The sequence below is a fragment of the Dendrobates tinctorius genome, unplaced genomic scaffold, assembly GCF_039654945.1.
Source record: "Dendrobates tinctorius isolate UK_male_01 unplaced genomic scaffold, ASM3965494v1 ptg000177l, whole genome shotgun sequence".
NCBI lineage: Eukaryota > Metazoa > Chordata > Amphibia > Anura > Dendrobatidae > Dendrobates > Dendrobates tinctorius.
Window position 1 is genome coordinate 321388 of NW_027361844.1, and position 14286 is coordinate 335673.

At 43.0% G+C, this 14286-nt stretch overlaps 1 protein-coding gene across 3 annotated transcripts in view; it reads right to left on the minus strand.

The window, feature by feature from the left end:
- Nucleotides 1-14286, minus strand: part of NBEAL1 (neurobeachin like 1) — a 363036-nt gene that overhangs the window by 93002 nt on the left and 255748 nt on the right. For all 3 annotated transcript variants that reach the window (XM_073551440.1, XM_073551438.1, XM_073551439.1), the window contains one exon: nt 6008-6128. In XM_073551440.1, the coding sequence (XP_073407541.1) occupies nt 6008-6128 (121 nt within the window). The remainder of the gene's footprint in view (nt 1-6007; nt 6129-14286) is intronic.

A 14286-nucleotide genomic window follows, 5' to 3' on the forward strand; every position in this document is an offset into this window, starting at 1 on the left:
ACTAGACTATGGGCTGTACAGTGGGGCAAAAAAGTATTTAGTCAGTCAGCAATAGTGCAAGTTCCACCACTTAAAAAGATGAGAGGCGTCTGTAATTTACATCATAGGTAGACCTCAACTATGGGAGACAAACTGAGAAAAAAAAATCCAGAAAATCACATTGTCTGTTTTTTTTTTCATTTTATTTGCATATTATGGTGGAAAATAAGTATTTGGTCAGAAACAAAATTTCATCTCAATACTTTGTGATATATCCTTTGTTGGCAATGACAGAGGTCAAACGTTTTCTGTAAGTCTTCACAAGGTTGCCACACACTGTTGTTGGTATGTTGGCCCATTCCTCCATGCAGATCTCCTCTAGAGCAGTGATGTTTTTGGCTTTTTGCTTGGCAACACGGACTTTCAACTCCCTCCAAAGGTTTTCTATAGGGTTGAGATCTGGAGACTGGCTAGGCAACTCCAGGACCTTGAAATGCTTCTTACGAAGCCACTCCTTCGTTGCCCTGGCGGTGTGCTTTGGATCATTGTCATGTTGAAAGACCCAGCCACGTTTCATCTTCAATGCCCTTGCTGATGGAAGGAGGTTTGCACTCAAAATCTCACGATACATGGCCCCATTCATTCTTTCATGTACCCGGATCAGTCGTCCTGGCCCCTTTGCAGAGAAACAGCCCCAAAGCATGATGTTTCCACCACCATGCTTTACAGTAGGTATGGTGTTTGATGGATGCAACTCAGTATTCTTTTTCCTCCAAACACGACAAGTTGTGTTTCTACCAAACAGTTCCAGTTTGGTTTCATCAGACCATAGGACATTCTCCCAAAACTCCTCTGGATCATCCAAATGCTCTCTAGCAAACTTCAGATGGGCCCGGACATGTAGAGGCTTAAGCAGTGGGACACGTCTGGCACTGCAGGATCTGAGTCCATGGTGGCGTAGTGTGTTACTTATGGTAGGCCTTGTTACATTGGTCCCAGCTCTCTGCAGTTCATTCACTAGGTCCCCCCGCGTGGTTCTGGGATTTTTGCTCACCGTTCTTGTGATCATTCTGACCCCACGGGGTGGGATTTTGCGTGGAGCACCAGATCGAGGGAGATTATCAGTGGTCTTGTATGTCTTCCATTTTCTAATTATTGCTCCCACAGTTGATTTCTTCACTCCAAGCTGGTTGGCTATTGCAGATTCAGTCTTCCCAGCCTGGTGCAGGGCTACAATTTTGTTTCTGGTGTCCTTTGACAGCTCTTTGGTCTTCACCATAGTGGAGTTTGGAGTCAGACTGTTTGAGGGTGTGCACAGGTGTCTTTTTATACTGATAACAAGTTTAAACAGGTGCCATTACTACAGGTAATGAGTGGAGGAAAGAGGAGACTCTTAAAGAAGTTACAGGTCTGTGAGAGCCAGAAATCTTGATTGCTTGTTTCTGACCAAATACTTATTTTCCACCATAATATGCAAATAAAATGAAAAAAAAACAGACAATGTGATTTTCTGGATTTTTTTTTCTCAGTTTGTCTCCCATAGTTGAGGTCTACCTATGATGTAAATTACAGACGCCTCTCATCTTTTTAAGTGGTGGAACTTGCACTATTGCTGACTGACTAAATACTTTTTTGCCCCACTGTATATGTCACTGTCACTATAAAAGCAAAGGTGTCAGATTACCGGAGATCACTGGGGCTGTGTGTGAGTGAGGAGGCGGAGACAGAGAAGGAGGACAGTGGAGCTGGAGCAGGAAGCATGGTGCAGAAAGTCGAGCTCAGCACATAGCACTGGGCTACAGTATAATGGAGCCCAGCCACACCTACAGCAGTGAATGGTGCAGCCCACAGGGGCGTGCCCAGTTCTCTGCTAATGAGGCTGCATGGTGGGGTCGGGAGCCGACCGCAGTCTCCTATGTCCAGGGACAGCCATATTTGCAGACTGTATGAGTCCTCCACAGATCTGCAAATCAAGATGTCAGCGCCCAGTGGCTACATTAAAACATTATTACAAACAAACCATAAATCCTAGTTAGTACAACATTTGCTTTAACAACATGTTTTGTTACTTACTCTTTTTTTGCAAATTATATAAAATTGCGGCACCTTCCCTTTAAAGGGGTTGCCCGGCCTTACAGCGACTGCAGACTTGTGAATCCTCACTTCGTGCACACTGTGCGCTATGAGGATTCTCCAGTGATGGAAGTGTAACTGCAAGTATGTGATTTTCATACATGGGGACATGTGCCGAATAGATATGAGTGGCTTAGCTTAATGCAAGTGCACTGAGTGAAACCAGATACGTCTAGTTGTAATGTGGCCAAAACTGTGCAAATCAGATACTAGTGGTCACTTGTCCGCCCAGTCCCGGAGACTAATCAAAGTGCGTAGTGTGAGCGCTGTACAGATTCACAAGTCTGACGGAACACAGGCTACATGTCTGCAGTCTAAGGCTGAACAACCCCTTTAAGCTGGTCAGACATGAGATTCCATTCATTCGACAGGCAGCTATATCTCCCATCTCCACCATACACATGGGCGCTCAGATTGGTCAGGAGTTCATATGTTTTCCCACTAGAGAAATTGGAAAGTTGCTGCTCGCCTACTCTGACAGTGACTTCTCTTGCAGAAAACAAAAGAAACGTTGAAATCCCAAATGCCTGATCCTTCACTCTGTCCAGAAAGTTGGGAGCCTTCATACACATCAGATGTTTAGCTGGGTTGGATAACTTTCAGCTAAAGTTTATGGGGGACCCAATAATAAAAAAGCCTATGGAGATTGAAATGTTATATCTTCAGATGAAAGAAGTAAATCTCTGTATTTTGTGAGGTGTTTGCATTAGTTTTCATTTTGTTGCACCCCTAACCCAACTTCATGACAACTTTTTTGTGAACTGGTTTCCAGAAGTAGATAAATGAAATAACCTAAGCAGCAAGCTTTCAGGACAAAACCACTCCGTCCGTCCAATAAAATATACCAAAAGGGAAAAAAACGATGAAAAACTCGCACTAAAGTGTATACCTGAGGGGTTAAATCGTATAGGACAATTTCATGTGCCAGAAAATAGAACTGAAATGGCATGTGGATTCCCTTTTATGCAAACATTAAAATACTGACGCCAGGAATCAAATATTCCTTCTCATAGAAGTTTTAGAAACTCACAACAAAATGTATGCCTAAGGGTACCGTTACACCTAGCGATGCACCAGCGATCCCGACCAGCGATATGACGCGGTCAGGATCGCTGGTGCATCGCTAGGTGGTCGCTAGTGAGCTGCCACACAGGCAGATCTCACCAGCGACATCGCTGAGGACGGGGATCGCTACTTACCTGTCAGACGCGGCGATCCTGCGTCCTCCCGCCCGGCTCCATGCGTCGCTCATCGGCGCCACAGGAAGCCCAGCAGGAAGCGCCCGACGAGGAATGGTCCAGGAGCTTCTCGCGCGATCAGCGATAATCAGCGGGGGAGCCGGTCGGAGGTAAGTATCACATGCAGCGATAACGTCACAAAATCGGTGACTTTACAGCAATATTGCTAGCGATATCGCTATGTGTAACGGGGGCTTAAAGGGATAAGTCCTGTAAGGCAATTAACATGCCAAAGATAACGCCTGAAAGCAGGGCTGAGATAGCAGATGTATTACCTTTCATGCAAACATTAGCATACTGGCACTGAGATCCCAGGAGCGGTGCTTGACATCCAGGAAGTCAGAAGGTCCTTCTCATAAAAGTTCCACAGGGAGATAACGTCCAAAAGTTAAAAGCCAGAAAGTGATCAGGGTCTTAAGAAAAGACGTAATCCCGGCCGTTGACTAACGTCCTATCTATAGATCTGTATCTGTATCGGCCGTCTGTATGAAGTACAGGAGCCTCGCTGGGAAGCCTGCAAGGTGCAGAGACGCTTCAGGACCTTGCGTGACGTCACAGTCACGTGGGTTATCACGTGACAGGCTAAGGAGCACAACTAAGTGCTCAGGGGGCTTGAATGCTAATCCTACGCGTTTCAGAATCTCAGATTCCTTCCTCAGGGATAGCCCCATGTAGCACAGATCCTTCTTATATAGCCTGCATCACTTTAAAAAAAAAAAAAAAAAAAAAAAAAAGACTCTCATACATTAAAAGCAAATAGTTCGATCTCACTATTCAGACCGTTTGGAATCAAAGTATCCAGTTCAAATATCCATCGGGTTTCCTCTCTGGACATCTGGTGTATAAAATTGCCTTTCCTCCAACTTTTGTTGACTACTTTAAGACCTGTGAATTTAATATTCCTTATGGAGCCTCCATGGTGTAGCAAAAAATGGTTGGAAAGGGGATGTCCTGTGTGTTTCTTGCAGATATTCCGCAAATGTTCTCCAATCCTAACATGTAGCGGACGTTTAGTACGCCCTATATAGAGTTTTTCACAAGGGCACATAATGCAATATATCACCCCCTTTGTGTCACACGTAATAAAATCTTTAATCGCGACTTCTTTGGATTTATTAGAAATGGAAAACTGTTTACTCACCCCTAATTTCTTACAAGGGGCGCATTTTCTGCAGGGAAAAAAACCATGTGGATGTTGTTGTGAATGGAGGCTAAAGGTCATTGAGGGATTTAAAATAGAGGGAGCTACTATATTGCCCAAGTTATTAGCTCTTCTAAAAATAAACCTAGGATGTGCCGGCAATAACACCCCAATGACTTTATCGTTCTTCAATATCCTCCAATGTTTGGTCACAATTTTTCTGAAAATATGACTATTGGCATTATACAGAGTAATGATTGGAATTTCCCCCATAATAGTGTTATCAATCTCTTTCGTTTTGTGTCGAAGTAACTTGTCACGGGGTATTTTACTTACTAAATCCCTGACATTCTGCAGGGATTGAATATTATAACCCTTCTGAGAAAACATTTTTGTTAAAATGGTAGCTTCATCATTGAAGTCGGCCAACCTGGAACAATTTCTATGGGCTCGTATGAATTGGCTCTTTGGAATGTTAATGAGCCAACCTGGAAGGTGACAGCTATCTAAAGATATGTAGTTGTTAGAGTCCGTAGGTTTGTGATACAATTTTGTCTGGATAGTGTTCCCATCTATAAAAATATTTAGGTCTAAAAAATGTACTTCTTTAAAACTGGTGGTAGCCGTAAAATTTAAAAAATAACAATTTTTATTTAATTCATTAATAAAATCCACTAAAAGTCTAGACCCACCAGACCATATAAAAACCACATCGTCAATGAAGCGTTTCCATAGTACCAGATATCCAAGAAGTATCATTTCTCCTTGCGGAGAATGACATGCTAAGCATGTCGAGGTGAGGAGACTTAAAGCCACAATGCTCCTCTGGGAAATATGCTAATTATGCAAATTGTCTCTTCAGAGAGGAAGGACTAGAACTCTAGTGCCACCTATTGGAGGTAGCAATCCTAAAAGTCAATGTTGACCCATTAACGAGCCTAGTTACATGACTTAGGATAAAAGCCAAGCTTTTATCCTAAGTCATGTAACTAGGCTCGTTAATGGGTCAACATTGACTTTTAGGATTGCTACCTCCAATAGGTGGCACTAGAGCTCTAGTCCTCTTCCTCTCTGAAGAGACAATTTGCATAATTAGCATAGTACCAGATTCGCCCTTTTGGTTTCCAGAAGTGTTTATTCTATATGACACTGAACGAAAAACATTGTAAACAGCACAATTGTGTCCGTCTCCCAAGTCCGTACTATGCGTTGTCAATCCAGAGACGGAAGATACAGAAATATAGAAAAGATATGACTGAACACAAGTAGTTAAGAATTTAGTAGAAGTGGACTCAACATCTTAACTAGGAGTTTAACATTTTTCTTTCACTTTAAGTAAAATCTTTTTAATTCTTCTACTGAAGATTCCATTTAGAAGACCAGCAAATACCCATATATATGTGCTCCATGACTGTGTATGGCAACAAAGGTAAATGGACTGACAATAGACAACATATGGGCAAAAAAACTGATGTAAATATACACTAAAGAATGAAAAGCTGAAATAAGAACCTACACTGTTACTGTACTGTCCTCTTCAGCGAGCTCCAGCCCATCATCTTCTAAGTCGCTAACTTTAACTTGCTTCACAGCCTCTAACAGTAGGGACTCGCTAGCCAGTTCTGTATGTTGGACACCTGTAAAAAAGGACCGTGATATGTAATAAATACACTGTCATTTGCTCCTGAACTCTGGATAATCCCTAGATATGACAAGCATGTTTTCTCAGAAATGGGCTCCAAGCAGGCAGAAGTCACAGTCGTACAAACAAGTGTGATCGTCAAACACCACACTACATTTGAAAGTGACTCTTAAGGGAAACTATTGCTTAAATCTGTTTTGTGCGTTACATCTACAGTTTGTCCGTAAAGTCATGGTGCACTTTTGACCAGCGGATAGGCATGGGTTTTGTCAAGCCATGGCCACCACGATCCCTGGATCTGACACCCTTAGACTTTTACTTTTGGGGTTATGTGAAGCAACTTATGTACATTGAACGTATCAACATTATTAATCCCTTAAAACAGAGATTCACAGACGTTATTCACTCTGTTACACCAGATGTCCTTACCCATGTGTGGCCAGAACTTCACAATCGTTTGGATGTATGTAGGGCACCAAATATAGCCCACATCGAACTGCACTGAACAGGTATGAAACTGGGAGGGTTTTTCTTTCATTTGGAGCAAATTTCACATTTCTATCATCTTTTGGTGCTTTCCAGTGACTGGTCAAAAGTGCACCATGACTTTATGGAAATACTGTATTTAAAAAAGAATATCTGTCAATTTTTGTATATTTTTCATGTTATAAAAGGAAAAATTAACCCCTTAGTGAGTCATTTTTAACCTAAAAATTTCAATCTTTAAAACAGTCATGCTGTACAAAATACGGTAATAAATAACATTTCCTATAGGTCTACTTGCCGGGTACATTTTTGTAACTCTCCAGGAGCTACATAGGAATTAATGCAAAGTGGTGTGTATATATATATATATATATATATATATATATATATATATATATATATATATATATATACACACACACACACACACACATATACACACACACACACATATATATATATATATATATATATATATATATATATATATATACACACACACACACACACACTAGATGGTGGCCCGATTCTAACACATCTGGTACTCTAGAATATGGCCAGCAGGAGACCGACGTTCAAAAGATCGTCCAGGACGATCCACCATGCGACTCCCGCTGCTGGAAAAATGCATGCGAATTCGCATGCGTTTTCCCGCGGAAAACATGCGTTTTCATGCGATTTTCGCGCGCGGAATTCAAGTGCATTCCAAGCGATTTGAAGCATCGCTTGGAATGTGATTGACAGGTTGGTCACACTTGTCAAGCATAGTGTTTGACAATTGTGATCATCATTTTACTATTGATGCTGCCTATGCAGCATCAATAGTAAAAGATAGAATGTAATAAAATAATTAGAAAAAGCTATTCTCACCTTCCGACGGCCCCCAGTCTCCTCTCCACGCTCCCGGCATCTTCCGGTCCCAGTAATGCTTAGTGCAAAGGACCGGAGATGACGTCACTCTCTCGAGAGCGCAGCGTCATCAGCGGTCTTTTGCGCAAAGCATTACTGGGACCGGAAGAGGCCGGGCGCGTGGTGAGAGGAGGGAAAGAGTCCGGGGGGCCGTCGGAAGGCGAGTATATCACTATTTTTTATTTTAATTCTATTTTTTACAGGTTTATGGTACCCAGGGCCTGAAGGAGAGTCTCCTCTCCTCCGGACCCTGGGTACCATCCGCATATTGAGCGCTGCGCCGGTCATCTCCCGGCTGTGTCGCCGCTGACCTCCGTGCGGCAGGATATGACCCGCAGCAACCGTTGGGAGATCAGCAGCTAGCGCCGCAGATCTCCCGACGGTAGCGGTGGCATGAGTCGTTCGAATTCCGCGTCAATTTGCGGCCGGACTGCGCCTGTTTTTTTGACAAATTGATTACGGTCACCATGTTGCACCTGCACGGCCCCTAAAAGGTGCCCAAACAGCAAGGATTATCTAGGATTTTATTCAGGGGTATAGTGAGCATTTTTAACTCACCGGTACTACACAAAATTTGATAACATAGTTTGTTGACCACTTTCTTCTGAGTATGGCAATTCCCCACATGTAGTCAAAAAGTTCTGTTTGGACAAACGGCAGGTCTCAGACGGGAAGAAGCAACATTTGGTATTTGGAATGTAAATGTGGCTGGAGTAGATTGCTGACACCATTGTCTCATTTGCAGAGCCCTGAGGTACCAAAACATCAGAAACCCCCAGAAGTGACCCCATTGTGGAAACTAAACCGCAAAAGGAATTCATCTAGGGTGGTGTTGAGCTTGCTGAACATGTAGGTACTTCATAGAACTTTTTAACCCCTTAATGACCGCCAATACGTCTTAACTGATGTGAGATGTAAGAGAATAGCATCCCCATACAGGTGACAATCTAGTAGCCGTCAGCTGTACACTATAGCTGACAACTTGCTGCATCAGCCACGATCAGTGTTTGCACCGTCCAAATCTTTTTAACCCCTTAAATGCTGCTGTCAATAGTGACAATATCATATAAATGGATAGCAGAGTGTGGGGGCTCCCTCTTTATCCCCATTGGCACCCTGAGATCATGATTGTGTGGTCCTGATGTTTGCCATGGCAATTCAAGAACAAATAGCGGCCTTAGAGTCTGACGGCTGTTGTAACCTGTTCAGAAGTTAGCGGCATTTAGGTGGTAAAAATACACATTTTAATTTCTGTCATGCCACTTTGCATTAATTCCTGAAAATGACCTGAAGGGTTAATAAACTACCTGACAGCAGTTTTCAATATGGCAGGGGGTACCGTTTTTAAAACGGTATAACTTTTGGGGGTTTTCCAATATATAGGACCCCCAAAGTCACTTAAAAAATGGATAGGTCCCTAAAAAAATAAATGTTGTAAATTTCCTTGATAAAATGAAAAATTACTGCTACATTTTTAAACCTCCTAAAATGCTAACAAAATAAAAGGAAATTTTACAAATGGTGCTGATGTAAAGCAGGCATGTGGGAAATGTTATTTATGAATCTTTTTCTGTGGTATGACTGTCTGGATTAAAGGGATAATCATTCAAAGTTTGAAAATAGCTAATTTTTTAACATTTTTCTCAAATTTCTGATATTTTTTATAAATAAAAACAAAACATATTGACCTATAATTTACCATTATCATAAAGTACAATGTGTCATGAAAAAAAACAAACTCAGAATCACTGGGATTTGTTGAAGCGTTCCAGAGTCATTAACAGATAAATTGACAATGGTCAGATCTAAAAAATTTGGCTCCGTCACTAAGGGGTTAAAATGAGGATGTGAAAACAAAAATTAGTTTATTTTCTGCTAAAATATTGATTTAAACCCAAATATGTAATTTTCACAATAAATAATAGGATAAAACAGACCTCATCATTTGTTACACAATTTCTTTCGAACATGATGATGCCCCATATGTGGTCAAAAACTGCTCTTTGGGCACATGGCAGAGCTAAAAAAGGAAAGAGCGCTATTTGATTTTTGGAGCGTAGAGTTGTCTGGAATAGATTTGTGAATGCCATGTCGCATTTGCAGAATGAAATGACAAATTCATCCAGGGGTGTGCAGAGCCAAATGAAATGACAAATTCATCCAGGGGTGTACTGAGCATTCTTAAACTACAGGTTATTCACAAAACATTATAACATTTAGATGTGAAAACATTTTCTTCACTAAAATACTGTTTTAGTGCCAATTCCAATTTTATAATTTCCACAAGGGGTAACAGGAGAAAATGGACCTCATAATTTGTTATGCAATTTTTACTGAACATGGCCGTTCCCCATATGTGGTTGTACACTACTGTTTGAGCACACGGCAGCGATCGGATGGGATAGAGGACTACTTTTTGCTTTTAGAATGCTGATTTTGTTTGAATAGATTATAGGCTCTATTAGCCGAGCCTCTGAGATGCCAGAACAGCAGAAATTCCCACAAGTAATCCCATATTAGAAACTTCACTGCTTAAGGATTTCATCTGGGAGTGTAGGTGCATCACAAAATTTTATTGGGACATGTAAAAAAAAATGTTTTAGTGGTAAAAATGTGATTTATTGCGCAATTTCTCCCGAACACGGAGATGCGCTATATGTTGTCAGAAATTACTGTTAGGCCACATGTCACGGCTGTGAAGGAAGGAGCGCTATTTCGCTTTGGAGCACAGATCAAAAGTGACCACATTGTAGAAACTGCACCTCTCATTGAGTTTATCTACAGCTGCAGTGACAATTTTGTAACATCTACGTCAGGCTTTAGTCTGCAGAATTGCAAATCTGCCAGTTTAGTGCCCATACACTGTAGGGCCCCCATAAATTTTAGCACCCCCATACATTGTGCCCAGCTGTGTTTCTGATGACACCCACCTTGTAAATTAAGTGCGCTCTCCTCACTACAACAATACCAAACATGTGGCCGCTTACTATCGTTTAGGCATAGTGGGACTCAGATGGAGGAGGCATTTAGATCACAGAATTATGGTAAATTGATTTTTTTGGGAGGGAGCCATCGCTTTTCCAGAGTCTTCATTCTACCAGTAACGTGGGAACCCCCTATAGTTCTAGTGACAGATGACGAACCTCAGTGGGGGCTGGGTTGGTGCAGGATAAAATAGGGTTTTTATTGGTGACATTTTGGGGTACATAACATTTTTTTTAAGCACTTTCAGTATAAGACAGGGATCACAATCTTGTGTTGTACGCTGAGCACTTACATTGGGGTTACAGTATAAATCCCATAAAAATGCAGTTTAGACCCAGACAAGACCACCCACCATAATGAGGCAGATGGAGACACTTTGAAGTCCGTTTGGCGCCTGTTTTGGTGGTATCCATCTTTTTTTTTTTTTTTAAGACTTTGTTGCTTTTACAACTTATATTTTACAAAAATTAATTTATTTTTGCATGATCTTATGGAATACATAATGGGCCAGTTTTATAGATCAGGCTGTACCGGACGCGACGATACCAATTATGTGTAAGATTTTTTGGTTAATCTTTGTTTTATCACAAAGGCTGCATTTTTAGTGGCAAAACATCGCTACGTGATTTCTGTGAGCTTTTTTTCTTTACTTTTTTTTATTTTATTTAACTTTTTTTCACTAAGTCCCTCTGTGGGACATGTATATTTTTATTTTGATCGTTGGTCTCATGCACTGCAGTACTTGCGTACAGAGCCTGAGACCTGTCATCAACTCACTTGACTTGTGCCTGATACCAGGCTTATACCTAGATCTCCTCACAAGCTACTGTACCCTGAGGTCATCAGATGACAGCAGGGTACGTGGCAAAGATTGGCACCCTCGATTACGATTGCCGGTGGGGTCAATCCTGCCGTAGGAGGTCTTTAAACCACTTAAATACTGCTGTTGTGATTGATAGCGCTATTTAAGAGGTTAATAGGCTCCAATCAGCCCCAAGCCGTCTGCAGGGTGTCAGCGGTCATGTACAGCTGCAGCCTGCGGGGATCAGAAGTGGGGCGATATTCACCTATTCCCAACCGCCGTTTTAAAACAATGATCAGGAATAAGGCCCATTAACGACTGCAGTCGTTAAGTGGATAATAATCTTGCAATTCTCACACTGGCCATGAGGTTTTTTGAACACCACACTTCTTGGCTTTCAGTAAGAGTTTTCACCAGACTCCTTATCAGAGGCAGGATTACAATGACACAAAATACTTCTATACACAACTAACAACACAGGATCCACCAATCATAAGAGGTGATCTCACAGCTGTGCCTGCTCCCCATATCTTCACAGTGACAGATTGTCCAGACTCTGACACTCTGCAGCTAATGTAAAGGTACGGTCACACTTAGCGATGCACCAGCGATCCCGGCCAGCGATATGACGCGGTCAGGATCGCTGGTGCATCGCTAAGTGGTCGCTAGTGAGTTGCCACACAGGCAGATCTCACCAGCGACATCGCAGGGGTCGGGGGTCACTACTTACCTGTCACACTAGGCGATCCTGACGTCCTCCCGCCCGGCCCGGCTCGTCTCTCCACAGGAAGCGCCGCAGGAAGCTGACGACGAGAAGCAGTCCTGGACGTTCTCACGCGATCAGCGATAACCAGCGGGGGAGCCGGTCGTAGGTAAGTATCTCACACAGCGATATCGCTAGCAATATCGCTATAACATCACAAGTTATAGCGATATTGCTAGTGATATCGCTAAGTGTGACAATACCTTTAGTGTCAACTTCCTTATAAAGAGCCTTGGCGCCCAATATGAAAATACCGAAGTTTCTATATATGTTTTTTGATACAGACTGACATGGAGAAAAAGAAACACCAAGGTTACTTACCGGTAGCCAGTTTTTCCGGAGTCCATGACGGCACACATGAGAGAGGGGATCCGCCCAGTCAGGACAGGAACCCTACTGAAGATAAAAGGGCGGTACCTCTCCCTCGCTTCAGTTGGTTTACAGAGCATGAGAGGCCCCCCGGGTTAGTACACATGGTAAAACTATCACCACATTATATCTAACTAAAAAACACCCAAACTAAAGTGCACACCAAAGGAGTGAAAAGGGGGGGAATATACAGGTGCCGTCATGGGCTCCGGAAAAACCGGCTACCGGTAAGTAACCTTGGTGTTTTCCCGTCTCCCATGACGGCACACATGAGAGACTTTTGTAGAATAAGACACCTTAGGGAGGGACCACCGCTTGCAGCACCCTTCTACCAAAGGTTAGGTCAGTAGAGGAAGACAGATCAAGTCGGTAGTGTTTAAAAAAGGTGGAAGGTGAGGACCAAGTAGCGGCTTTACAAATTTGCTCAATCGATACCTCAGCCTTCTCTGCCCAGGAGGTAGCCACGGCTCTGGTGGAGTGAGCCTTGATGCCTTCTGGAACCGGAGCGCCACTTGCGGAGTAGGATAACATAATGGCCTCCCTGATCCATCTGGCAATGGTACTTTTAGCTACCCCGTGCCCCTTTCTACTACCCTGAAAGGCTACAAAAAGGGACTGATCTTTCCTCCACTGACTAGTTATTGACATATATTGTATTATGGCTCTTCTTACATCTAATGTATGGAACTTTTGCTCCCCCGGGTTTCTGGGATTGTTACAGAACGACGGCAAGGAGATCTCCTGAGTCCTATGAAACTTTTGGACTACCTTGGGGAGATAGGCCGGGTCTGGTCTTAGAACCACTCGGTCATCCAAGATCTGTGTATAAGGAGGACATATAGACAGAGCTTGTAGGTCGCTGACTCTTCGGGCTGACGTTAAGGCTACCAGTAAGACCGTTTTACGTGTAAGTAGCTTTGGTGACAGCTCTAGTAGTGGTTCTAAGGGATCTTTGGTTAAAGCCTCCAAAACTAGGTTCAGGTCCCAGGGTGGTATCTTTGGGATAATGACCGGCCTTGACCTGCCACAGGACTTAATGAACCGGGACACCCACCTATTGGCTGCTAAATTGCAGTTATATAGAGCCCCCAAAGCTGAGACTTGAACTTTGAGTGTGTTAGTGGCTAACCCCAGTTGCAGCCCCGACTGTAAGAACTCTAGGATAGGTCCCACTGGAGCTACATCCCCTAAAGGTTCCCCCAGGAAGTCTAGGAACTTTTTCCACGTTCTACCATAGATTTGGGATGTTATTGGTTTCCTACTTTTCAACAGGGTGGAGACTAACCCTGGAGAGAATCCCTGGCGACTCAGTAGCGCCCTCTCAAATTCCAGGCTGCTAGATGGAAGCCCTTCACCTGAGAGTGGACCACTGGTCCCTGGGAAAGCAGGTCTGGAATCTCTGGTAGTATCCATGGATCTGTCACTGACATGAGCCTCAGAAGGGAGAACCAAGGCCTTCTCAGCCAAAAAGGAGCTATAAGAATTATTCTTGCCCGATCCTCCCTGACTACTACTGGGACCATTGTTATCGGGGGAAATGCATAGGCCAGGATGAACTTCCAGGGTATTTGTAGGGCATCTACTGCGAAGGGGTTTTCCCTTGGATTTAGCAAGCAGAACTTCCTGACCTTCCGGTTGTGTGCGGTAGCGAACAGGTCTATTTCTGGTCTGCCCCAGGCCTGAACTATTTGTTGGAAGACTCGGGAGTTTAGGGACCATTCCCCTTGTCTTAGATGCCTGCGACTCAGGAAGTCTGCTTGTATATTTTCTGCCCCTTTTATGTGCAATGCTGTGATGGATAACAGATGTTGTTCTGCTAGCTGGAAGAGTAGATCTGAT